This window comes from Macrotis lagotis, chromosome 8, assembly GCF_037893015.1.
Source record: "Macrotis lagotis isolate mMagLag1 chromosome 8, bilby.v1.9.chrom.fasta, whole genome shotgun sequence".
Taxonomy (NCBI): Eukaryota; Metazoa; Chordata; class Mammalia; order Peramelemorphia; family Peramelidae; genus Macrotis; species Macrotis lagotis.
This window is the reverse complement of record NC_133665.1, coordinates 69075814-69103606: the sequence shown is the minus strand read 5'-3', so window position 1 is coordinate 69103606 and position 27793 is coordinate 69075814. Positions and strand designations below refer to the sequence as shown.

General features: G+C 35.8%; 1 protein-coding gene across 1 annotated transcript in view; it reads right to left on the bottom strand.

Moving 5' to 3' along the window:
• The window catches only part of LOC141496478 (programmed cell death 1 ligand 2-like), a 103093-nt gene extending 80723 nt beyond the window's left edge, over positions 1-22370 (bottom strand). Inside the window, 5 exon segments of the mRNA XM_074199009.1 lie at positions 6628-6756; positions 14441-14712; positions 18676-18902; positions 19070-19197; positions 22316-22370. Of these exon segments, the coding sequence (XP_074055110.1) occupies positions 6628-6756; positions 14441-14712; positions 18676-18902; positions 19070-19197; positions 22316-22370 (811 nt within the window).
• Positions 22371-27793: the final 5423 nt, after the last annotated feature.

Here is a 27793-nt window from a genome sequence, read left to right as displayed (position 1 = left end):
TTGATCCTTTCAAGTTTCTAGTCATTCTGACTGCTGGTTCTTTCCAGTTTTACTTAAAATCTCATGTTTTTAATCTATGTCTAGCAAAGTGGTTATCAGGCTACACATGCTCTTTGGTCTCTGGCTCCTACATTCTTTCAGGGGCGCAGATGTTTTACATACAGCTTGAAAAGGGAGAAGGCAATGAGGTGAGAAAGGAATCTACAGAAATAAATAAAAAGCCCCAAATCAACCTTGCATGCAAACCTGGAGTCACCAAGTTCAGGGTGAAAGGGTTTAGGAGAAAAGGTTCTGAATTCCACAACTGCACCTCCCCCACCTTTTTGGAGGTTCTTTCCCACCTCAATTACATCTCCATATATGTTGAATAATAATAGCCAGCATTTTTATGGTACTTTTAGTTATACAAAGAAATTTACATGAAGTTTTGTCACACAAATCTGGTGAGGTTTAGTATTTTCACCCCCTTTTTACAGACAAGAAAACTAAGGCATGTTATAGGACTTGTCCATGATCACATGGGCAGTATTGAAATTCAGATCTTCCAGATTCCAAGCCTATCACTCTGAATACAGAGCCATCCACTCTGCCTCTCTTTTTTGCTACTTGCATCTTCCTAGCTCCTTGAAGGGACAGAAATTAGCTTTTGTTTTGCCTTTGTGTCCCCAGCAGTGAACACAGTCATTACACAGAAGGAGGTGTTTAATAAATCCTTACTGGATTGGAGCATATGAGATTTGGATTGAAATCCTGGTCTGTTGCTTAATCCCTGAATTAATTCCTTTGTCTGTTCAGTGGAGATATTTGTAGGGATGATGGACATGGTTAGATTAGGTCCTTTCCAGTCCTAATTCTAATGTGATTTCAAATTATGTGGAAATTACGTATGACTTTTAAAATGAATATTGATTTAATTCTGAACTCACATATAGGATCAAATGACTGGTAGAAATGACTGGTAAAGGAAACACCACTTTCTCAGGAAGACAAGAGCTGCTTGTTTCACAATGAGGGGGAGAGTCATATTCACGTCCTCTCCAATATTCTTGGCCATTTGCCAGGCTCTCCAATTCCAAAAAAACTAGTGGAAAGAGCATTAGTTCAATATTCAAAGGACTTGGATTTGAGTCATTCTTTTCTTACATACTACCTGAATGCTTCTGGGCAGGTCCCTTAACTTCCATAGTTAGTCAACCAATAAACATCTATTAAGCATTTATTATGTATCAGGCTTCACACTAAGTGGATCAAATATAAAGGAAAGCAAACATATGTCCTTCTCTCAAGGTGCTCACAGTTTTAAGGAAAGATAACATGGAAATAATTATGTAAATGCAAATTATATACAATCTAAAAGGGAACTGATCTCAAAGAGAAAAGTGCTAGCAGCTAGAAGAGGAAGTGTCTTGAAGAGGGTGGAACTTGAGCTAAATTTTAAAGTCAAAGAAGTCAGGAGGGCAAGGCTAAGAGGGAGGGGATTACAGGCAAGGGATATTAGTCAGAAAAAGTGTTGGAGTGGGGAAGGAGTCATTGGAAAGTTAAATTCATGGATTAGAGTAAGACATAAGAAAACTGGAAAGGTTAGGGAATGGGTCAGATTATAAAGGACATTAAAAATCAAATAGAGGGTTTTATCTTTAATTCTATTGGAAACAGGAGCCTCTGGAATTTATTGAATAATGGGAGGGAGTGAAATGGTCAGACTTTTTAAAAGAAATAATATTTTATTTTCCTCTCTTTTATTTTTATTTTATTTATTTATTTATTTATTTATTTATCTCCTTTCTTTTAACATTTTGGGTTTTTTTAAATTTTTTTTTTGCAAGGCAAATAGGGTTAAATGGCTTGCCCAAGGCCAAACAGCTAGGTAATTATTAAGTGTCTAAGGCTGGATTTGAACTCAGGTACTCCTGACTCCAGGGCTGGTGCTCTATCCACTGCACCACCTAGCTGCTCCAATTTTGGGGGTTTTTTGAACTTTTAAATTCCAGATTCTATCCCTACCTCTGACCTCCCTCCTCCCTAAGAATCTGATATAGGCTAGATGTGCTCAGTCACTTCCATATTAGTCATTTTGTGCAAAAAGATTTGAAAAAGAAATGGAAAGACAGAAAGAAAGAAAGGGAAAGTGAGAGAGAAAATGAAAAATGGTATGCTACAGTCTGGTTTTAGACAACAGCATTCTTTCTCTGAAGGCAGATAGTATTTTTCATCATGAGTCGTTTGGGATTGAGTCAGATTTTCTTTTTTGCCTTTTGTTTGTTTGTTTGTTTTTACAAGGCAAATGGGGTTAAGTGACTTGCCCAAGGTCACACAGGTAGGTAATTATTAAGTGTCTGAGGCTGAATTTGAACTCAGGTCCTCCTGAATCCAGGGTCAGTGCTTTATCCATTGTGCCACCTAGCTGCCCCTCAGATTTTCTTTAAGAAAGGTCACTGGCAGCTTAGTGAAGGATGGAATGGAAAGAAAAGGGATTTGAGGAGAGGAGACCAACCAGAATGTGAGCACCAACTTTTGTAAAAACCAATATGAAATATCTTGGAAGGGCAATAAAAAATGCCTTTTGGTAAATGACACAATTTAGAGGCCGTGATGGATGAACCTCACATCCTGAGGTTTGAAGGTAGCCCAAGAAGACGATGTTGAATTCCTTCCTTGAAAATGAAGTTGTATTTCTACCATGAAAGTTATACTTGCATGTACTTCTGAGGATTGAGGTGAAGATCAAATGAGAAAATGTATTAGAGCACTTTAAAATAAAAAATATATAACGTAATGTCTCAGTCTATTGATTAAACTATATATTCCCAACCAATTCTAGCATTCAAGATGCAAAATCTGACTGTTATATCTTCTTGTGCTAGGACTCGGGATTGTGAACTAGAGATTCTAACAATTGACTGACATTGATGCTACTATGTTACAGAAACCATCCTTGCTCCCCAGGGAATTCTATGAATCCCCTAGAACTGAATAATAAATGCTTATTGTTCTCATAGCAATTATGTAATGATAACAAGAACTGACATGATATTTCTATAGCAAATAGTTTGCACATTTTCTCATTTGAGTCGCATGCATACACATACAACCCTAAAAGGTAGGAAGGTAGAGAGGGTATTATGACCTCCACTAGCCAATCCAGCAATAGAAAAGTTAACTTGTCTAAGGACACATAGCTAGTAAATGACTGGACTGGGCCAGGGACAGTATCCTGACTCCAAATCCACTGTTGATTCTACTAAACCACAACTGATCTTCCATGACAAAAAGTATCTTGGCCAACAAACAGCTATATATATATATATATAGCAGGAAGATCCAATTTATGGTATAAAACTGTTCAGTTTCTCATTGTTTATTTTTAGAACAGTGACATATTTCCTGATTTGTATTGATAAGAGAATAAGTTGTGAAAAAAAGAAAAAGACTGTTCACTTATATAGTTAAGTTCACTTCCCTTTTTAGCATGGCAGTAGAGTGGTCTGTTGTTACTGGGAGAGAGAAATAAATCAAGGTTTTATTAGCACTAAGAAGAAAAAGTATTTTAATTTCAGGAAAGGAAATTAAACGATTACATAGTAATTTGTAGTGGAAAGAATATTGGATTTGGATTCTCAGGGTCCAATCCTGACTTTGCTAATGATTACCCTGAAATCCGAAGCAAGAATTTTGGGGGCTTCAGTTTCCTTGTCTAAAAAATTAAGGAGTTGAAATAATAACTGTTAAGGTCCCTCCCAGTTCTATTTCCTGTGAACCTGTGACAGAACCAAAAAAAGTGCTTATTAATCAAATTTGAAATATTCACATTGATTTGAGATCACAGACTGGATCCAACTCTCAAAGTTAGCCCTATGTAATATTGTCAAACCCCTAAATATTGTACCACTAGAGATATTTGGGGAGGGGGAAGAGGGAGAGATATAATTCCAATCTGATTCCACTGTAGAAGATAAGTAAGAAGAGGAACAAACATGATTCTCTTGAGAAAGAAATCAGTCTCCCTTGGTGAGGGATAGGCCAGATTCTAGAGATATTTATCCATGTCTCCAATGAACTGCATCTCTATATTTAAACAATTCATGAAGACATGGATACCTTATATGATATTTTATGTTTAGCATATATATATATATATATATACACACACACACACACACACACATATATATATATATATATATATATATATATATATATATATATATATATATGATGGATTATTGGGGAATAGGTGAGAGGAAAGTTATTTAACTGCATGACCATTCTGGGTAAATAGAAAGCGCTTTTGCAAAACTTAATAGTGCTATCTACACGTGAGTTACTACAGTAAAAATCATTGCTATCATTATTATTATTATATTTCTCAAATACTGCAGGGACATAAGGCTGTGTTGCTTCTTCCTAAAATGAGGAGCAATTATTATGGCCTTCAGTCAGAGATGATGGACTAGAGGTCATCATGGACAGAATTGACAAAAGGTCAATATATATTTCTGGACACGATCAATGTGTGGATTTGTTTTGTTTGACTGTGCTTGTTTATTATAAGGTAGAGTTTTTGAAATCATTTTTTGTCAGTGGAAGGTAGAATATGGGGAACAAGGAGAGCTAGTGATAATGCTAAGTCTGGCAGTAACTCCACTAGGAAACAAATTCTGTATGGTTTCTGCCAAACAGGGCTGTCCTAGAATTCTTTCTCTTTAATACAAAGATTTCTCTTGACCCCCTCCTTTTTTTTCCATCCTCCTTTTGCCCCTTCCAGTTCTATGTACTTCACAGAGGAAGTAGTGGGGACTCAAGGTCTCTTCCAGTCCTCATTTCTATGGATTTATGGTATATTGCCCTAAACCCTTGTGACTACAGTCATTAGCAAACTAATGGACAAAGATGGAGTTCTATCTCTTGATAAACTTGAATATAGAAATAATGAGTAAGCTAATAAAACAAACAGAAACAACAAAATCGAATCAAGATAATTTCCCCAGTTGGAGTTTCACATGATAGTACATATTGTTTTCCTCTTTATTTTGGAATAGGGAACTAGGGCTTTGGTCCTTTAGAGGGATCATCTTGGTTTTGATAAACAGATTGTTTAGGAAAGTACCAGACATACCCTCCCAACTCTCCTGTTGGTTTTTCAGACAGAGGCCTCCCATAAAAACCAGTGGCAAACATACAGGACCCAAATCTACTAGCTAGAACTAAAGATATCTTAAGATCTAGAGCCAGAAAGAACCTTTAAGCTACCCACTTAGTCTTTTTTTTTTTGTTAAGGTTTTTGCAAGGCAATGGGGTTAAGTGGCTTGCCCAAGGCCACACAGCTAGGTAATTATTAAATGTCTGAGACCGGATTTGAACTCAGGTAATCCTGACTCTGGGGCTGGTGCTCTATCCACTGAGCCACCTAGCTGCCCCCCCCCCCCCACTTAGTCTTAGAGATGACAGTGATGAATACTCGGGAAGGGGCAAGTGACTCTAAGTATCACAAAGGTGGGTCATGGAAGATCTGGAACAAGACACTAGGTTCTCTGGCTCTAATTCTGGCATTGAGCACTACTGACATTATGATTGGTTTTCCATTTTGCAGTCAAAGGAACTTGCTTTTCCTACTTGGTCCATGAGTTCAGGACAGGTTTAAGGTGGGGGGGGGGCTGCAGGATGAAAGAAAAGAAAGACCATGCAGGGTGTCTCTTTGGTTTTTATTTCTATTCATGTATAACTATCTAACTCAAATTATGGGGGGGGGGGAATCCCTACAAGGATTTTCTAGGAAATCTAACAGTGGTGACAGAGATGAACTCTGCAGGGAAATTCAAATCAAATAATCTGAGCTTTCCTGGTAGGGAACACCTGAGGGTGCTCGGTACATAATCTCTATTATAATGAACATTGGACTGGAAGTTGTGCAACCTGAACTCTGACACTTGAAAAAAGTATTTGACTTTTTTTACCTTGACCTTAGAGCAGCAGAACTGGGGAAAATGTGTGACCATTGCATGAATAGATTTTTGCCTCAGAATAAGGAAAAATTTCCAAGAATCAGAGTTGTCTATAAATAGAAATAGAATAAATAGAAATAGAAATAGAAAATAATGAGTTCTTTGTTATTGTCAAAGGTAGTAAGGATTAGTGGAGATAGCAGCTGAGGTCCCTTCCATGTATTCTGAAAGGCTAACCCTGACCAATATGGGGGGATCACTAACATCTTGCTCTCAAGAACACTAACGTAGCTTTGGATCAGAGAATGAGCAGAACATATGAGTCATGTCTAAAGGGAATAGATCATTTCTCCCCCACCCTGCCCCAAATAAAAATTTTTTTAAAAAGGAAAACACATATCTGCTTTCCAAAGATCAACACCAATTAGTTTGGGGAAAAGACTTTGAGAACATCAAATGAAAACAGCAGATCAGAGTGGGGTTTAAGTATCACAGATACTTGAACTATTGTTCAAACTTAATGAATAGGGTTTATTGAAGATGCTGAGCCTAAGGAGATGAAGTGACTTACTCAGCTATTAAGGACCAGAGCCAAAATTTTAACCCCTGATTTCCTGACTCCAGCAAAGTCTAGCCCTTTTTAAAACTATGAATCAAAGCAAGTCATAGAGGCAATGGTGCTTACTGGTTCTGTGAGAGACCTTTGGACTCTGCCATCTTCTAAGCAGTATCAGGGCTATCACAAAAATCACGATGATGATGATGATGCAGGTGAGTATGAAAATGTAAGTTGGGGATGATTTCTTTTCATCTGCTGAAATAAGTTACACGAGAACATTGTTAATAGTTGGCCAATGTCAATATGAATTCTGATATACACTATCAATAACTACCCTGGGCTACTTATCTCAAGTCACCTACCTGTGCTGCTAAATTCTTATCAGATACCATTTGAATTGAACTGGGTTAAACAAAGTTGGTTTTGGACCTCTAGGAGTTTATCATCTATAAAGATTTTTAAGACTCGGGTGTAATAGTATTTGGGGGGGGAGAATTCTGGGAAGATGGCTGAGTGTACCAGAAAACTTTCAGCTCTCCAAATTTCTCAACATGAAAAGACAGAACATCCCCTCAGAGGGAATGTGGAACAGCAGAAGCAAATAAAAGTCAGAGTAAAGTAGAGGTTCTCTTAACTATTAGAAAAGACCCCAGGATGAAGGTTAGGATTGAGTGAAGTACAAACACCTCCTGGTTGACTCTGCGGAATTAACAAATAAGCCCTAGAGGCAACTTGGGGTTTGTTTGCAGCCTCAGCCTTAGAAACTTTTATGTCACTGATAGTGTAAGGGGATCTGACAGATGAGTAGAAGATTGAAGGACCTTTCACTACTGAGAGACACCAATCTCTGCTGTTACTGATCAGTCTCAGTCCTGAACTGTGGCTTCAGGGACTAGGACCTGACACACACTTGGGGAAGTCAGTGGTGAGGGGCAGGGACTCTTTTGGTTGTGGATACTTGTGGTTGAGCAGTCCCTATTTCTTCCCAGGTTAGCGAAGAGAGCTATAGTTTGCAGCCACCAGAGCAACCACTGGGAATAAGATCATTTGTGTGACAGCATGGTTGGGAACCCTAACCATGGCTTAGGGGTGATTATACTCCAAGAGGGAGCCCAAGGATAGACCTCAGAAAATAACATTAAGAAACTTCTGAGTCTTGGGACATAATTCCCATAGCTCAGGACTAGGACTTAATATCATAAGTAGCTGCTAAAACAAAATATAACAAAAATAAATAAATAAAATGAGTAAGCAAAGGAGAAAGAACCCAACCAAAGATAGCTACCATGGGGACAGAGAAGATCTGGGTTCATATTCAGAGGATGATAATGAAGCTAAAAAAAGCCATTCTTTTTTCAATATAAAATGTCAAGTGATCCCAAATAAAAAAAAAAGACTTCTTGGAGGAACTTAAAAAGGACTTTAAAAATCAAATAAGGTAGATCGAGGAAAAATAAGGGAAAAATAAGAGTAAATCAAGAAGATCAAGAAAATTATGGGGGCAGCTAGGTGGCACAGTGGATAGAGCACCGGCCCGGGAGTCAGGAGTACCTGAGTTCAAATCCCATCTCAGACACTTAATAATTACCTAGCTGTGTGGCTTTGGGCAAGCTGCTTAACCCCATTGCCTTGCAAAAAAAAAACCTAAAAAAAAATTTTGAAAAGTCAACTAGCAATAGAGAATTCTTCAAAAACTAGAATCAGGCAAAGGAAAGAATAACATTCTAAGACACTAAGAAATAATAAAACACAATCAAAGGAATGAGAGAATATAAAACATCTCATCAGAAAAATAATTTATCTGGAGATCAAGAAGAAATAATAGAAGAATAATCAGACTACTTGAAAATTATAGGGCGCGGCTAGGTGGCGCAGTGGGCGTGGCTAGGTGGCATAGTGGATAAAGCACCGGCCCTGGAGTCAGGAGTACCTGGGTTCAAATCTGGCCTCGGACACTTAATAATTACCTGGCTGTGTGGCGTTGGGAAAGCCACTTAACCCCGTTTGCCTTGCAAAAAAAAAAAAAAAAAAAAAAAAGAAAATTATAATAAAAATATTCTTGAAACAATATTGGAAGAAATTATCAAGAAAAATTTCCCTGAAGTTCTAGAACAAGAAGTTAAAGCAGAAATAAAAAAAAGTCCACTGATCACCACCTGAAACAGATCCCAGGAGGAAAATTTACAGGATTATCCTAGCCATATCCAAAATGACCATGTTAAGAAGAAAATACTGAAAGTAACAAGAAAAAAACTTAAATATCATAGAACTAGAATAAGGATTACACAAGATCTAGCAATTACCATATTGAAGGACCTTAGGTCTTGGAATACTATATTTTATAGAGCAGAAAAGCTGGGGTTATGACCCAGGGTAACTATGCCAGAAGAGTTATGGATAATCCTGAAAAAAAAGGGAAAAAAAGTTAAAGATTTTTAGGTATTTGTGACAAAAAGAACAGAATTTAGGGGAATTCAACATATAACATCCAGGAGAAACATAAGGTGAACATTAAAGACTAATTATAAGGGACTCAATTAGGTAAAATTATTTATTTCTTATATATGAAAATATCAGTATTTTTATGACTGTCATTATTATCTGGGTAGTTTGAAAGAAAACTTGGACTGAGAGTAGGTTGAGGTGCTTTGAAAAAACTGTATAGGGAGAGATAAAAAGGAGTAACTATACAAATGAGGTATGAAAGAAATTGATACTGAAGAAGTCAGTAGGAGGGAGGAAAGCTAGTGCTGGAACCTTACTTTCATCAGAAATGATTACCTCTCCCCCTCCCCCTCCTTCTCCCCTTTCTCTCTCTCTCTCTCTCTCTCTCTCTCTCTCTCTCTCATCTCTGTCTCTATGTAGCTAAAAGCACAAAAATCTTATAAATTCAGAAAGAAATAAGAGGGCAAGGGAATAGGGTAGGAAGGAGAGCATAAAGGAGGGACTTTTGCAAAATAGATTTAATCAAAAGGAAAAATGAGGAAACTACAGTATGTGTCATCAATATTATTTAATATTGTTTTAGCCTATTAAAATAATTAGATGGTAGGAAATGCTTGAGAGAATACTTGCTGAAACATACACAGGAACTCTATGAACATAAACATAAAATGTTTTTTATACAAATAAACTCAGACCTAAATAGTTGAAGTAATTTTTTTATTCATGGTTAGGTAAAGCCAATATAATTTTTCTTTGCCATCCCAATTAAATTACTAAAAAAATTATCTTACTGAGTTAGAAAATATAATAAAATTCATTTAGAAGAACAAAAGTTCAGAAACTTAAAAGAAACCAAGGGAAAAAAAAGATATAAAAGGAACAGATTCAAGAATGTCAGAACTTAAACTTTATTATAAGATGAGAGAATTGTTGAAGTATAAAATAGTTAATTTTGATCATTTTAAATTAAAATTTTCTTATATAAATAAAATCAATGCAGTCAAGAATAGAAGAAATACAGAAAATTGAGGGAAAGCTTTCATAGACAATGGAATACTGCTGTAATATAGAAAATGATGTTTGCTTTAGAAAAACAAAAGACTTAGATTTATGAAGAAAGAGGCTATTTGTCTTCAAAGAAATAGATGACAAGTAGAAATAAGCATAGTACAAACATATATGTGTGTGTAAGAGTATATATTGTATATATGTGTTTATAATAATATGTATATGTGCATTTACTACATGTTGACTATAAATATATCTATCTACATATGTAGATAGATACATAGATCCCCAACCTTAATTGTAGCCTTCTTGAGGGGGGGACAAGGAGGGGAAAAATAAGGTAAAAAGTGTACAGTAATATATGAGTTTTGACTTGCTTTGTAGGCCTGAAGAATGAGAGTGGGGAAACTACAAATTTTTAATCTTGGGGGGGGGGGGTTCAAATGCACTTTAATATGTGGTTTTATGTAGTCAAAAAATATAATGTGCATATTCAGGCTTTATTCAGATTCACTTCTCAATTCTCAATCATACTTTGTGAATGAGAATAAGTCATTTACTTATTTCTTTAAAAAAAGTGTACAGTAGAAAACAATAAAAAATCTGCAAAGATTAAAAAAAGCTGAGCAGCATTGAAAACAATGTGTTTTTTATTATATAAGCTTTCCTGAAATAGAAATTTATTATTTTATATTGAAAACTTTCTTATGTTCTGCTGTGTACATGGGAATTTTTTCTTTGCTTGCTTTGTATTTAAGTTTAAAATAAACAAAAATTAAAAAAAATAAAAGTTAATTAATTAATTAAAAATTAATTTGCAAGGAAGAAATTCTGTTTTAAACAAACAGATAATGACCCAAGGCACCAAATATCACTAAATAGCTAATGGTAACATAATGACTGCAAGAATTTGGATATATCTTGTCATTCCATTAGCTGTTGAGGTACACTTGTTCATAATTTCCATTTTTGTTTTCCTTAGTGATACACTGAGAAGAACTGTCAACCACTCCAATTTTGAGAAGTGTGGTCACCCTAAAAAGTGAAGAGCAGATGTCTGATGGTGATTTGCAAGGGAAGAGAAGAGGCAAACAAGTCTTGGTGCAATGAAGTGGAAACACATGAGGCATTTTAGGAAACAGAAATTAAGAAGTGTTTAGGTGATATGACTTCAGGGAAGACATTGATAGTATCACACCAGGAAATTCATAGAACCACAGAATCATTATCAACCACTATAGAGTTTTCCTGTCCTTGCACAGATGTCAAAACAATTCATCAAAGAAGGGTGTTGGAATTGGAATGAACCAGCACCAGTCACATTCACTAGATTTTTCTTTGAGCATCTATGATGTTCACAGAAAGTAAAATTCTTGAGGGAAAAGAGTATTTAAGTTTTGTCTTTGTATCCCAGCACAAGTTAGGCATGGAGCAGGTACTTAACAAAGCTTCCTGGATTTAATTGAATCATTGATGTTTTTGCCTTAGTCCAAAAAAAAAAGATCAGATAGAAGAGGTATAGTACTAACATTATGTCAGAAAAGATATGAAAACTCATTATCCTGAGGTAGTATGTATACACAAGGCAGAATATCCACATAAACAGAGAGGGAAATATTGTGGGTCTATACACTTGGTTTCTCTCTCTCTCTTTCTCTCTCTCTCTCTCTCTCTCTCTCTCTCTCTCTCTCTCTCTCGGTTTTTGCCAGGCAATGGGGTTAAGTGGCTTGCCCAAGGCCACACAGCTAGGCAATTATTAAGTGTCTGAGGTCAGATTTGAACTCAGCTTCTCCTGACTCCAGGGACGGTACTCTATCCACTGTGCCACCTAGCCTGGTTATTCTCTTGAGAGAGATTACAAAAATTCAGAGATCAAAGAAAGAATGGACCCATAAGCACATAAGTATCTAGAACAGCACTAACAGCATTGTGTTTGTGTGTGTGTGTGTGTGTGTGTGTGTGTGTGTGTGTGTGTGTGTGTATTGCTCCAAAGACCTGGAAAATAAGGGAGTGCCCATCAACTGGAGAATGGCTAAGCAAATCATGGAATGTAAAAGGAATCATATCTTTGTTCTGTAAAAAACAACAAAAGGAATGAAGTCAGAGAAGTCCAGGAAAACTTATATGACCTAATGCTAAGCAAAATGAATAGATTCATTAGATCAGTTTAGTCACTGAAAAACAACTTTGAAAAACTTAAGAACTGTGATCAGTAACGTTTCCTACCTTCTGACAGAGGAGTGGTGGTCTAGAGATGCAGAATGAGACATATGTTTTTGGACATAGTCAATGTTTGTGGATTTGCTTTGTTTGATTGTGCTCATTTGTTACAAGGTAAAGTTTAAAAAAGTCCTTTTTTTGTCCAGGGTTGGGGATGGTGGAGGGTAAATTTTGGGAGGGAGGAGAAAGAGGGTTGTTATAGAGATACCAAAAATAGAAGAAAAGAAATAAAGAAGTGCTTGTAAAATATATATTCAAATGCACAAAGAGAGCATAATCAAACATGGCAGCTTTAAAATTACATTGTATTTATTAAACATTTTATTTTTTTAGGTTTTTTTTTTTGCAAGGCAAATCTGGGGCCGGTGCTTTATCCACTGTGCCACCTAGCCGCCCCTTATTAAACATTTAAAAAAACTAATCAGTACATGATAGATTCATGGTTCTATTTAAAACACTACATTTTCTTCCTTTGTAAATGAAAAGGTTTGTTGAAATGTTTTCTAAATTAAGAATAACAAAAAAAAGTGAAAATTAAAAAAAATTAGTACAGAAACAAGACATTATAATAATGATTTGTATATCTTCTAGAGGTTTCATTCTGCTGACAAGCAGAGTATCTAACAAGTGTTTCACCTGTTAATAGTTTCATTGTCCAGAAAAAAGAGGAAGCGATGAGGAAAGTTGCTATTCTAGATCTAATTCTCACCAACTAGGAGGAATTGGTGGGTGACATGGAAGTGTTGGGAACTTTGGGAGAAAATGACCAAGTGATTTTAGAGTTCACAATAGTCAAAGAGGAAAATACTGAACACATTATCAAAGTCACTGATGCAACCTTGAAGGTATGAAGAGAGAGAAATAATCAAGGGTACTCTAGGAAAGAGTCATATCAATTTCTGACATATCACATAAGAATGGTTGAAGGAACTGGAAAGTTTTATTCTGGAGAAAAGAACACTTAAGGAAGGATAAGCCTTCATATATATATATGTATATATATATGAGGGATGTCATCTAGAAGAGGGATTAGGGTTTTTTTTTTAAGGACTTTAGGTGTCTGGAGTAAGTTTGTTGGGTAGAAATAAGGATAATGATAGTAACTATTATTACTTCCATTTCTATAGCTTTCTGTATCCATTACTATTCCCATTTTTGCTGTTAACCCATTTTTTTAGTTAGGTCTGACTCTTTGTGACCCCAGTGGATCATAAAAAGGGGTTTTCCTAGCAAACATACAGGAGTGGTTTGCCATTTTCTTCTCCAGGATCTCCATTTTACAGTTGAGGAAACTAAGACAAACAAAGGTTAAGTGACTTGCCTAGAGTCTCACAGCTAGTAAGTATCTGAGGCTGTATTTGATCTCCAATCCTCTTGATTCTAGACTCAGAACTCTATCCACTGTAGCATCTAATGATCCCAATTTACAGATGAAAAAAAACAGAGGCTTAGAAAGACTGACTCCATATGACAGGAAAAGTACTGAGGAAGTCCCTTTAATACAAAGCATTTAAAACTAGATAGGACCTTAGAGATCAACTAGCCTACAAGTTGAATTTGCAGATCAGGAAACTAAAGTACAAAAGGTTTAAGTTATTTGCCCAAAATGACATAGGTGGTAAATATCAGAGCTGAGATTTTAGGAAGATACCAACAAGCAAAACAAGGTACCCTGAGGAAGAGACAAAAGGAAACATCTGCCAGCTTGGGCAGTAGAGGAGGGAAGATTGAGTCATCTGGAAAACTTTGCTGAAAGAGGCAGAGAAATGAGGTAAATAGAGAGGAGAGATTGAGAAAAAAATAAAGAAGTGTTTGGAGGGCAATAAACCATTTTGCCTGGAGCCAAGGGCTCTTGTAAGGAAAGTCAGTGAAATTTTTTTTTAAGAGCCTGAGAAGTATTATGGAAAGAGGAGCTGTGGACTCAGACTCAGGAAACCTGAGTTTGAGTGTGCCAACTTTGACATTTACTAGCTGTGCAATTATGAGTCAGCCACCTTGCTTCAGGTTCCTCATCTGTAAAAAAGGAATAAAAACACTCACAGGATTATTGTCAGAACAGATCTGGAATGCCTAAGAGACATCAGAATATGGGTTATCACCAGGAAGAGTCTAGGTTTCCCAAGGAAAAAGGAAGAAACTGATGAAATTAAAGTCTCTGGAAATAAGTTACTGAACTTGCCAGGATTGCATATTGTTGCCAAAAAGCATTTACTCAACACCCCCTTTCCACTGGCAGCCAATGTTTGGGAGGGGACTCAATGATTACCTATAACAGTGTCCACAATAGCAGATGTCCTTTCTTGGGTAATTTGATTTCAGAACTCACAGCTGACATTTCTATGGGTGTTTGCCTTTAGTCTCAGGACACTGGTGATGTTATAGAGACCCTCAGGGGTCTTCTAGTAGGTGGTATTTGAGGGTTCACTGATGTTTAGCCAGGATATCACTGCCAGAGGATAGCCTTTAGACTGACAGGTAATCTCTATTTCATTGCTTCCTGGGACTCTGATGACTTGGGTATTTATTTTCTTGTAAGAAGTTAGGCAAAGGAAAAATGAAAATGGAGTAAGTTTTCCTTTTCTACTTCATTTATTTCTTGCTTCCTTGCCCTCATAGAGCTTTCTAGTTGCTCCTAGGAAAAGCTTTAGTTGAAACAATTGAAAAGGTTTCCTGAGGATTTTAATTAATTTTCAATTCAATTCAATAAACACTTATTAGTCACCTACTGTATGCTAGACAGAAATGAAGCAGTTTCTTCCCTATAAGGAGCTTATGGTCAGGAAACTATAGTAATCACCCTAGATTTCAAATGACACTATGGCCAGGAGAGCAAATATAATTACATTAAGGTTCCTAGAGCACTTTAGCTGCATTTTTCCTTTTCCCTTTGCATACACTACCCTGTATTAATACCAAATTATGTGTGATGGACCTTCCTCCCTCCCCATAGACCATAAGTTCTTTGAGAGCAAGAACTGTATCATTTTTCATGTTTATGTATTATTATATTTCTACTTAATCCATCTCTGTACATAATAGGTGACTAGTAAGTAGTTTTTGAATTGAAAAATTAATTAAAACCCTCAGAACACCCTTTTTAACTGTTTCACCTAAAGTTTTTTTCTGGGGGAAATTAATAAGAAAACATATTATTCTTTATGTATTGTTGTTTGTTTGTTTTTTTGACAAGGTAATGGGGTTAAGTGGCTTGCCCAGGGTCACACAGCTAGGTAATTATCAAGTGTCTGAGGTTACATTTGAATTCAGGTCTTCCTGACTCCAGGGCTGGTGCTCCATCTACCATACCACCTAACTACCCCACTCGATGCATTGTTACCAAAAAAGTTAGATACTAAAGACCTAAAAAACAGTTATTGGTATTGTTGGTTACTCAGTAAATAGAGTGCTGTACCTAGAGTCAGGAAAATCCAATTACAAATCTTGCCTCAAATACTTACTAACTATATGACCTTGTGCAAGTCACTTAACTTCTACCTTACCTCCATTTTCCTCATTTGTAAATGAGGATAATACGTTACTACTTATCTCCCAGAGTTCCTGTGAGGATAAAATTAGAGAATATATAGTTCTGTACAAATCATAAAACAGTAGATAAATGTTAGCTATTTTATACAAAGATAAATTATACAATACAGAGACAATGATATAGCAAGGGATCAAGCTAAAAATAATTCATTAAATATCATCCTAATTTGTGTACATTAGCAAATTGTGGTAAACATGATTTTCTTGTTGTCATTGGGTGAGAAGTGGAGAAAATCATTTCCAGACTTCCAGGTAGACAGAAAAGGCTTTTTTTTCTAAGGAAGTAGCATATTAAGAGATTTGTAACTCTCTAATATTCTAAATCATATAATATTGTGTATTATGACTGTCATTGTTTGTGTATTTTTTCCCTACTATTAATATTATGGATACTACTATTGAGTAAACTTCACAAAGGCTGGGGGCTCTAATTTTATCTAAATCTGTTGTTTCTAGCATCTACAATAGTGCTCTGCACACAACAGATATGCTGTGATTATTGAATTAATCAATGTATGATTAAATGAATACTTTTTGTAGAAGCCTATTCAGGCATAGGAATGAACAGAGAAAGTGGAAAGTTGGAAATGGAAGCAATAAATAATAGGATTGCTGGTTTTATTTAGCTGGCTGGGTAGGACTGAAAAGTGTCTTAGTTTATTTAATTCTTAGACTACTCACACCACTCACTTAGACTGTAGAATTACTACAAACCTACGAATAAAGCATTAGGCAAACATAGCCATCATCATTCTCAACTTCATCCACAGAAATTGTTCGCTGTATACATAGTACAATATGAATTGATGACTTGCTATACATTTTTAGAAAAAAGGATAAAAGTAGAAAAGCCAGATCCAAGAAGGCTGCCATAAAAGTTTTATTAACTGAATAAAATAATCAGAAGGGCAGTTAGGTAGAGCAGTAGATAGAGCATTGGACTTGGATTTAGGAAGTTCTGAATTCAAATCCAGACTCAGACCCTGGTTGGGTCTCCTCATCTATAAAATGAGCTGGGAAAGGAAATGGCAAACTTAATCCATTAACTTTGCCAATAAACCCTAACTGAAGTCACTAAATGTTGGATATGATAGAAATAACTAGGCAACAAAACTAGTCAGAAAATGACTAGTGGGTGGATTAGAGATAGGAATTGGAGTCCGAGAGGACAGAATACAAAGGAATGCACTTTGTTAGGAAAATAACATCAGGATTTGGAAAGCAATCAACTAGCATTTAATAAGGACCTCCTATGTCTCATTATAAGGTTAAGGACCTATTATGTGCCAGGGTTTACAAAAATAAAAATGAAGCAATTCCTGCCCTTGAAAAGTTTACGTTCTATCCAGGAAAACAGTATCTATGTATACATAGTCTTGTCAAAAATCACAACTTGTTTGAGAAATGAGATGGAAGTGTTTCTCACCACCTTCCACAAAACGTGGGAGTAGAGCTAAGGACAAGTTTCTTAAGAAAAGATAAGCAATTTTCATGGTATTATCATAGAATCTTAGCGGTAGGATGTTTAGGAGCCATTGTATTTAGGGAGGAATCAGTCATAGCAAAGATGACCACTCAGCCTTTACTAATATGGGATTCTGAAAGAATGAGAGACTCTTTGGGAGTATCCTCTTTCACTGTTGGACAGCTTAAGTGAATTCAGAATTTATCAAAGACCTAGTAGGTATGGTCATTGTGTTAAATAATAAAGATACAAAGACTAAAGAGTTCTTTCTATTAAGAAGTTTAGGGTCTACCTAAACTAAGGGGAAACAAAATAAATAGAGATAAATCAATGTTTGCATTGATACATATATCAGGTAAATTCAGTGTCATTTGGGGGAAAGGGCACTAATAATTGATAGAATCAGGAAAGATATCATGGCAGAGATAGGGAAAATATATTTTTCTACCTCTCACTTGCCCCTAGCAATAGCTATGGCAGCCATAAACATGACAATGAGAGCAGGCACTTGCCTTGATGAACCTGAGATGGGATCTCAAATTCTTGACTTCCTCTTTTGCTTTGTGCTTCTTTCCTTGAGCACAAATGATCAAATAACAGTCCCAAGAGATTACTACTTTCAGATTTTGTGCTTTCAATGATTTGGAAACTACTAGCTTAACAGCAGGAGATGTTCCCTGTGACTATAACCTTTATGGAGAAAAAGATTACTTACCTCTTCTAGGAGGATGAGACATTTATTCTGGACTGTCCAGAATATATGAACATTGAGTTTCTGTTTGGAATATACATATCTGAGGTAAATATAATATATATGTTCAACACCCTGGAGTGTATTTGAGGAAATGGGTTAGAATTTATTTCTTAAATATGTATTAATGAGCCCTTCTGAACCTTTTGCATGTTAAACATTTCTTTTGTTGTGAAGCAACTCTCTGTCCCAAACCTATATGTGCTGTTTTATACATTGAGTGCCCCCTTTTCTGGAAAGGTGAATGATAATCCCTTTTAAGGGAGTTTGTAGACATGAGTCATACCTAAGCTTTGTTGTAGAGATTACAGAAAAATAGATTTACAGTTGGAAGGAATCCTAACAGTCATCTGGTTTGATCCCCCTCATTTTATGGGTGAGGAATTGAGGCCCAGAGAAGTTTGGTGATTTGCACAATATCACACAGCTAATAAATGATAGTGGCAGGATTTTAATGCAGGTCATTAGTCATGAAATCTGTCATTCTTTCCACCATACCATGCTTATTCCTGTAGTTCAGGTAAGGAACATAATGAACCAAAAAATATAAGAAAATGACTGTCTCATTTTTGGATCAGACCTCCTCAGGAATGGAACCAAATCTGTTCAAGCCCAGAATTAGAGCCCTTTGTGCCTAAGATTCAAGGGATCTCATATATTCTTGAACATATCTACATCCACACTTTTATCCTTACATATCTTTACCCACCTTCAGATATCATCATGAACTTTTGTCCATGCTTTTAAGATAACCAAACTTTTACTCACAGAGTGACATACAGAGACATCCCCATAGAAAAGTATACAGTTGTACTGGCCAGCATCCATTATTTGAACATCTCTAATATGAAGTAGGGCCTTCCTGAGGGACAGCTGGTCCTCTAACAATGCCATTCTTCCATTATGCTCACTTTGAATTTCCAGGTCTTTCTGCTTACTAGGAAAATTCACAATTTTCTTTACATCCTTTGCCCAAGTGACTCTTTTTTTTTAAGGTTTTTGCAAGGCAATGGGGTTAAGTGGCTTGCCCAAGGCCACACAGCTAGGTAATTATTAAGTGTCTGAGACCGGATTTGAACCCAGGTACTCCTGACTCCAGGGCCAGTGCTTTATCCACTGCGCCACCTAGCCGCCCATGCCCAAGTGACTCTTAATGCTTTAACATCCACTTGTCCATCAGTGTCAAAGTTGCGCTCCATCGTCACATTGCTTCCATAGTCTGCCATATAAAACTCCTTGGTAACAGTTACTGTGAATAAACCTGTTGAGGGAAAAAAAAAACAAAAATACCATGACATTATCTGCTCACAGACCCCAATTTTCTTATTTGGGACAAAAAAATCAGCCCTGTATCTTCCCCATGGATTACCTGGTACAGTGAATAAATCATTTGAACAGAGAAGTAAAGAGCCTCTGTCATTTTTGGTGCAACTTGAATGTGTGTCATTTCCCATAATCTAGATCTCAGGTTTTTCTATAAAATGAAAGGTTGGGACTAAATAGTCTCTGAGGATACTTTTTAAAATTTTCTTCTCGATTGCTTGGTTTTTTAAAAAAAAATTTATTTTTTCCTCCAATTATATGCAATCATGGTTTTCTACATTCATTCTTTTGCAAGCTTTTGAGTTCCACAGTTTTCCATCATCCTCTCCCCTTCCCTCTTCCCATGGCAGTGAACAATCTGATATGTACAATCATGTTTAATATATTTTCATATTAGTCTTGTTGTGAAAGAAAAATTAGAACCAAGGGGAAAACATGAGAAAAAGAAGAAAAAACAAAACAAGTTTTAAAAAGTGAATATAGGGGACATCCAGGTGGCACAGTGGATAGAGTACTGGCCCTGGAGTCAGGAGTACCTGAGTTCAAATCCGGCCTCAGACACTTAATAATTACCTAGCTGTGTGGCCTTGGGCAAGCCACTTAACCCCACTGCCTTGCAAAAACCTAAAAACAAAGTGAATATAATATATTTTGTTCTTCATTCAGATTGCATAGTTTTTTTTCCCCTCTGAATATGGATGACATTTTCCATAACAAGTCTCTCAGGATTCTCCTTGATCTCTGAACTGCTGAGATTAGCTGCATCCAATCATAGCTGAACATCTTGCAATGTTGCTGTTAATGTATAAAGTGTTGTCCTGCTTCTGCTCACTTCACTCAAGACCAGCTCATTTAAGTCTTTCCAGGCTTCACATTCACATTCATACCCAATTGATGGGTATCTCCTTAATTTCCAGGACTTTGCTATTACAAAAAGAACAGCTATAAATATTTTTGTTCGTGTGAGTCTCTTCCCCTTTTTATGATTTCTTTGGTATATAGGCTAGTAATGGTATTGCTGGGTCAAAGGGAATATACACAGTTTTATTGCACTTTGGGCATAGTTTTACCCTTCTATAATCTGCAACCTCCTAACTTCATCTGGGGCTCCTCTTTCTTGGGCCTCCCTTCATTCAGTACATCAGAGACTCCTTTTGCATTATTTATTGGATACACTGTAATGGCCCTTACCTTATATTCCTTCACCTGAACTAACACTACTCCTCTGGTCTCTCTGCTTCCTTTTCAATAGAGCCAATTAAAATCATCCTCATCAAACACTGTTTATCAAAGTACCTCCTTTTTAAGCGCCTACTTTGGGACTGCTTCCTATTTATGTCTCATGTCAAATTAAAACTCCTAAAATATAGTGGGGAAAATACTGATTCTGAAATAAGAGGATCTAGGTTAAAGTCTTAGCTCATTTATTTCCTACCTGTGGGACTTTGGGCAAATTATTTAACCTTTAAGTTTCTTCATTTATAAAATGAGGGGTTTGTACTAGATGGCTCCCAATATCCCTTATAGCTTTATATGCATGAACCCATGATGCTTTATTAACTGAGGCCTAATAACTTCAGCAATCCTTAGTTTTTATCCATTGTTCCAATCATTTATTTACTCTGTTCACTCTGTAAACACCTACTAAGGGCAAAGTGTAGCCTTCTCCTAGGCATCCAGGATAGTAATGTTGGTGTCTTTCTGAACTCCTCTTTCTCTCTTACCCCCCATATCCAATCATTTGTCAAGTCCTATCATTTTTATCTTCCTAATATCTCACATTATTCACACTGGCATCAGGATGGTGCTAACTCTAGTATAGACCCCTCATCTCTTCACACCTGGTTTATTGTAATATCCTGTTGGTTGATTCCCCTGCCTAATTTCCACTTACTTCAACCCATCTTCCATTCAGCTGTCAAATTTACCCTCCAACAAGGATTGACTTTGCCACAATCCCTACCCCATACCCATTCCATTAAATCAACTCCTGTGTCTTATTTCTCATCAAACATGAAGTCCTCTGTTTATAAAGTCCTCTATAATCTGTCACCTTCCTACCTTTCCAGCCTTCTACCTTATACCCCAACAGGTAAACTGCGATCCATGTCATTGGTCTCCTTGATCTCCTTGCTATTCCTCAAATGTGACACTTCATCGCCTGACTGAGACTTTGTACTGGCTGTTCTCCAAGTCCCCTTCACCTCCACTCCTAGCTTTTCTGGCTTTTTTTGAGGCTTAGATAAATTCCCACATTCTGCAATTAGCCCTTTCTGAGAACCCCTTAATTCTAGTGCTTTCCCCCTGTTGATTATCTCTAATTTGTTATAGACATTTACATATTTACACACACACACACACACACACACACACACACACACACACATATATATAATTTGTACTTAGTTGTTTGGATCTTGTTTCCCTCATTAGACTATAAGCAAGGACTGTCTCTTCTTTCTTTTTATCCCTGTTATTCAGCACAATCCTTGGCAAGTGTTTAATAAAAGCTGACTGACAAACTTATCAGATGTTGAGCTCCAAGTCTAGGGAAAAAAAAGTTTTTAACTGAATCCTTCCCCTTTTTAAATATGAGTATTTAGGGGCAGCTAGGTGGCGTAGTGGATAAAGCACCGGCCTTGGAGACCAGAGTACCTGGGTTCAAATCCGGTCTCAGACACTTAATAATTACCTAGTTGTGTGGCCTTGGGCAAGCCACTTAAGCCCATCTGCCTTTCAAAAAAAAAGCCTTAAAAAAAAATATGAGTGTTTCCCAAAGCTCTGCCCTAGACTCTCTTCTCTTTTTATTCTATGCTGGTTTCTTCCATTAGTGATCTCATGTTGTCCATGGATTCAATCATTATTTCAAAGCATATGATTTCCAACTCCTATTATACTCAGTCTTGTTCTCTCCACCCTGTTTTGGTGAACTTCTAGATTCATCATCATGTAAAACTCTGTATATCCAAACTCTTGTCATTATCATCTTCCATAAACCTGAACCTTCTCTAAACTTCCCTACTTCTTGTTTCAGGCACCACAATCCTCCCACTTACCCCATTTCATAACCTCGGGCTTATCCTTAATACTTCTATCGTCTTTACTTCCCATATGCAATTTCCTATTAAACATATTTTTTTGCTAATATCCCCTTTTCTCCATTCTCAGAACCAATAATTATTTCAAGTTTTCATCTCTTTCTTGCACAATAGCAATAACAGAGCTCTCTGCTTCCAAATGCATCCTGCCAAAATAATCTTCACAAGATATCACCCCCTTCCTGAAGTGAATGTGAGAGAAAGAGTGAAGAATTATAAACAACACCTATATTGCTAACCTTACTGCCTAGAAGAATGTCCTTAGTAAATGTTCATTAAGTTTTTGGATTGAATACAAAGTAATTGAATAAATTGATGAAGGCTAAAAGATTATTGGAGTGATTAGGGATTCGTTCTCAAATTCCACTTCTCCAGCACTTTCATTGGCCCACTATTACCTTTAAGATAAAATTCAAACTTACAATTTGACATTAAAAAGTACATCAAAATGTGGCTGTCCTACTTCTCCTGTCTTATTTCATATTATGGCCCTTCACTGCTCCCCTTCCCTTCCCCCACAATGGAATAATCAAGCTAGGCTACCAGTTTCAAACTTGACATGTCATCTCTCCCTGCAATACATTTTCGCAAATATCCATTATATCTGGAATACACTATTTGCAAAGATCTGAAACAGAATTCTTTCCCTTTAGTCTCAGCTCAGGTGCAATTTCCTCATTTAAACCTCCCCTAATTCTCTCCATTTGTTAGAATTCTCTTCCTTCTCAAATTACCCAATATTTATCTTAACATTGTTGGTACTTCTTTATGTTTGATGAATTGAATTGTTGAACTGATAAAAGCTGCTACAAATAAAAATGATTTGTGAACTTAGCTCCCTGATTTGACCCAAAAATATACAAGGAAATTACAAAGATAAATTTACTCCTAGTTATGCATTAAAGCAAAGAGCCTCATGCAAACAATTAATCTGGGTTATAGAAGACTAAGTAGAATTTAAATATATGAATTTGTTCATCAGAAACTTAATAACTCCTATTTCTCTAGCACTTTGTAGCCTACAAACCATTTTTCTCACAACTTTGTATTATAAGGTAAGTGTGCAACTACCTTATATTATTATTATATTACAGTATAATATTATATTAGAATATTGTGTTATATCTATTATTATTTATATTTATACATTTATTATAGGGTTATATTCATAAATTTATAATATTTAATAATATAATTAATATCTTTATAATAAACTTTATTAATCATAAGTATAATATAAATTATAAATATAAAATTATATATCATTATCTTTATGAATATGTTACATATTATATGTATTATTAGGGTGGAACTATAATCTTTTTTTTAAATATTAGGATTATACTATTACAGATAAATACACAAATATATTAATATGCATTATGTGAATGTTGTTGTTATCCAGTAATTTTCAGTTGTGTCCGACTCTCCCTGACCCTATTTGAGGTTTTCTTGACTGAGATACTATAAAGGTTTGCCATTTCCTTCTCCAATTCACTATATGTATAAAGAACTGAGACGAACAGGAGGTTCAAGAGACACATAAAAAAGGTAAAAAAAAGGGGGGGGGGGCAGTGAAAGGAAAAAAATGCAATCCAGTAAGTTGAAACTGGCTATATTCCAGCATGTGGGGAGTGGGGGGAGAGACTCTCATAAATCCTGAGAAATGTAACTCTAACAGAGAGAATACACCTAGCCAGAAATGATGGACATCCATGACCTATCCATTGAGACTGCTATCTAATTGGATGTAACTGGATTTAATCCCACTTGGGAGAAAGACTCTAATAACTCTCAGGAATTTAGATTCTATTCGATAGAATATACAGAACTAGAAGGGTCAGACACTCAGAATTTTCTATGACTTAGATAGAATGATCTAAAAAAAAACACTACCACCCTAAAAAAGGGGGACAGGAAAGAGATGGGAGGAGGGAGGGGATTGAATGGGGTAAATGCATTACACTAAGAGGTACAAAAAACCTATGGTAATAATGGGGAAGAAGGGAGCAGAGGAGAAACACCTGAATCTTCTTCTCATCAGACTTGGCTTAAAGTCAACCTACACATACTCAGTTAACTCATAAAACATCTAACCTTTCAAGTATTAAAAGGGGAAAAGGAGAGGGGGGGACAAAGAAAGGGAAGGGGAGTGGGGGAAATAAGGGGGAAATAACAAAAGGAAGGGGAAAAGGGAAAAAGGGAAAGGGAAAGAAAGGGGAGGGTGTGATATAGGAGGACAAACATACTGAAGGGGTGGTATTCAAAAACAAAATACTGGGGAATATGGATAAAAGGGGGGAAAGGGGGAAAAATACAAACAGAGGGAAGATAGCACAGAGGAAAATAAAGAATTAGTAATCATAACCTTGAATATGAATGGGATGAACTCTCCCATAAAACGTAAGCAAATAGCAGAGTGGATTAAAAACCAGAATCCTACAATATGCTGCTTACAAGAAACTCATTTGAAGCAGACAGATACATATAGAGTAAAGGTAAAAGGTTGGAGCAAAATATATTTGCTTCAGCTGAAGTAAAAAAAGAAGGGGTAGCAATCCTTATCTCAGATAAAGCAGCAGCAAAAATAGATAGTGTTAAAAGAGATAAGGAAGGAAACTTTATCCTCCTAAAAGGTACCATAGACAATAAAGTCATTTCAATATTGAATGTATATGCACCCAGTGGGACAGCACCCAAATTCTTAGAGGAGAAGCTGAAAGAATTACAGGAAGACATAGACAGCAAAACTCTATTAGTAGGAGACCTCAACCTCCCGCTATCAGATAAATCAAATCATAAAAGAAACAAGAAAGAAATTAGGGAGGTAAATAGATTGTTAGAAAAATTAGATATGGTAGACTTATGGAGGAAACTGAATGGGGATAGAAAGGAATATACCTTTTTCTCTGCAGTACATGGAACTTATACAAAAATTGACCATGTACTAGGATATAAAAACCTAATGATCAACTGCAGAAAGGCAGAAATAGTGAATACATCTTTCTCAGATCACAATGCAATAAAAGTCATATGCAATACTGGGCCAAGGAGATATAGACCCAGAGCAAATTGGAAACTGAATAACCTCATTTTAAAAAATGAGTGGGCCAAAAAACAAATTAGAGAAAGAATTAACCATTTTATCCTAGATAATGATAATAATGAAACAACATACCAAAACCTATGGGATTCATTCAAAGCAACTCTCAGGGGATATATTATAGCTCTAAATGCTTATATGAATAAATTGGAGAAAGAGGAAATCAATGAACTAAACATGCAACTAAAAAAATTAGAGAAAGAACAAATCAAAAATCCCCAATCAAATACCAAATTAGAAATTTTAAAAATTAAAGGAGAAATTAATAAAATTGAAAGCAAAAAAACTATTGAATTAATAAATAAAACCAAAAGTTGGTATTATGAAAAAACCAATAAAATTGATAAACCTCTGGTCAATTTGATTAAAAAAAAGAAAGAAGAAAACCAAATAGCTAGTATTCTAAATGAAAAAGGTGAACTCACCACCAATGAGGAGGAAATTAAAGTAATAATTCGAAATTATTTTGCCCAACTCTCTAATAAATTTGATAATTTAAGTGAAATGGATGAATATTCACAAAAATATAAGTTGCCCAGGTTAAATGAAGAAGAGATTAAATACCTAAACAACCCTATCTCAGAAAAAGAAATTCAACAAGCCATTATTGAACTCCCTAAAAAAAAATCTCCAGGGCCTGATGGATTCACAAGTGAATTCTACCAAACATTTAAGGAACAATTGGTTCCAATCCTATATAAACTCTTTGGAAAAATAGGGAAAGATAGAACTCTGCCTAACTCTTTCTATGAAACCAATATGGTACTGTTACCTAAACCAGGAAGAGTTAAAACAGAGAAAGAAAATTATAGACCTATCTCCCTAATGAATATAGATGCAAAAATCCTAAATAAAAATCTTAGCAAAACTACTACAACAAGTCATCACTAGGATTTATTTCAGGAATGCAGGGTTGGTTCAATATTAGGAAAACTGTTAGTATACTCAATTATATCAATAACAAACCTATCAGAAATCATATGATCATATCAATAGATGCTGAAAAAGCTTTTGACAAAATACAGCATCCATTCCTATTAAAAACACTAGAGAGTGTAGGAATAAATGGACTGTTCCTTAAAATAATTAGCAGTATCTATCTGAAACCATCAACAAGCATTATACTCAATGGGGAGAGGCTAGAGGCATACCCAATAAGATCAGGGGTGAAACAAGGTTGCCCATTATCACCACTACTATTCAATATTGTATTAGAAATGTTAGCATCAGCAATTAGAGAAGAAAAAGAAATTGAAGGAATTAGAATTGGGAAGGAAGAGACAAAACTCTCACTCTTCACAGATGACATAAGAATCTCAAGAAATCATCTAAAAAACTACTGGAAACAATTAGCAATTTTAGCAAAGTTGCAGGTTACAAAATAAACCCCCATAAATCCTCAACTTTTCTATATATGTCTAGCAAGAAACAGCAGGAAGAGCTAAAAAGAGAAATCCCGTTCAAAGTAACCTCAGACAGTGTAAAATATTTGGGAGTCTATTTGCCAAGACAGACTCAGAATCTTTTTGAAAACACTTATAAAACACTTCTCACACAAATTAAATCAGATTTAAATAACTGGGCAAATAGCTCATGGATAGGTAGAGCTAATATAATAAAAATGACAATTCTACCAAAACTAAACTATCTGTTTTGTGCCCTACCAATCAAAATTCCAAAAAATTACTTTAATGAGTTGGAAAAAATTTTAAGTAAATTCATATGGAGTAATAAAAAGTCAAGAATTGCCAGGAGCTTAATGAAAAACAGTCAAAAGAAGGTGGCTTAGCCCTACCCGATCTAAAATTATATTATAAAGCATCAGTCATGAAAACTGTTTGGTATTGGCTAAGAAATAGAGTGGTGGACCAGTGGAATAGACTAGGTGTAAAAGCAGGAGATGATTATAGTAATCTGCTGTTTGATAAACCCAAAGAGTCCTGCCATTGGGATAAAAACTTCCTCTTTGATAAAAACTGCTGGGATAATTGGAAGTTAATATGGAAGAAACTTAGATTAGACCAACACCTCACACCCTTTACCAAGATAAGATCCAAATGGTTACAGGACATAGACATAAAAAACAATACTATAAGCAAATTAGAAGATCAAGGACTAGTCTACCTGTCAGATCTATGGAAAGGGGAACAGTTTATGACTAAGGAAGAGTTGGAGAACATCACTAAAAATCAATTAGATGATTTCGATTACATTAAATTAAAAAAGCTTTTGCACAGATAAAACCAATGTAATCAAGATCAAAAGAAAAGTAGTAAATTGGGAAACAATCCTTACAAATAATGATTCTGCCAAAGGACTCATTTCTAAAATAT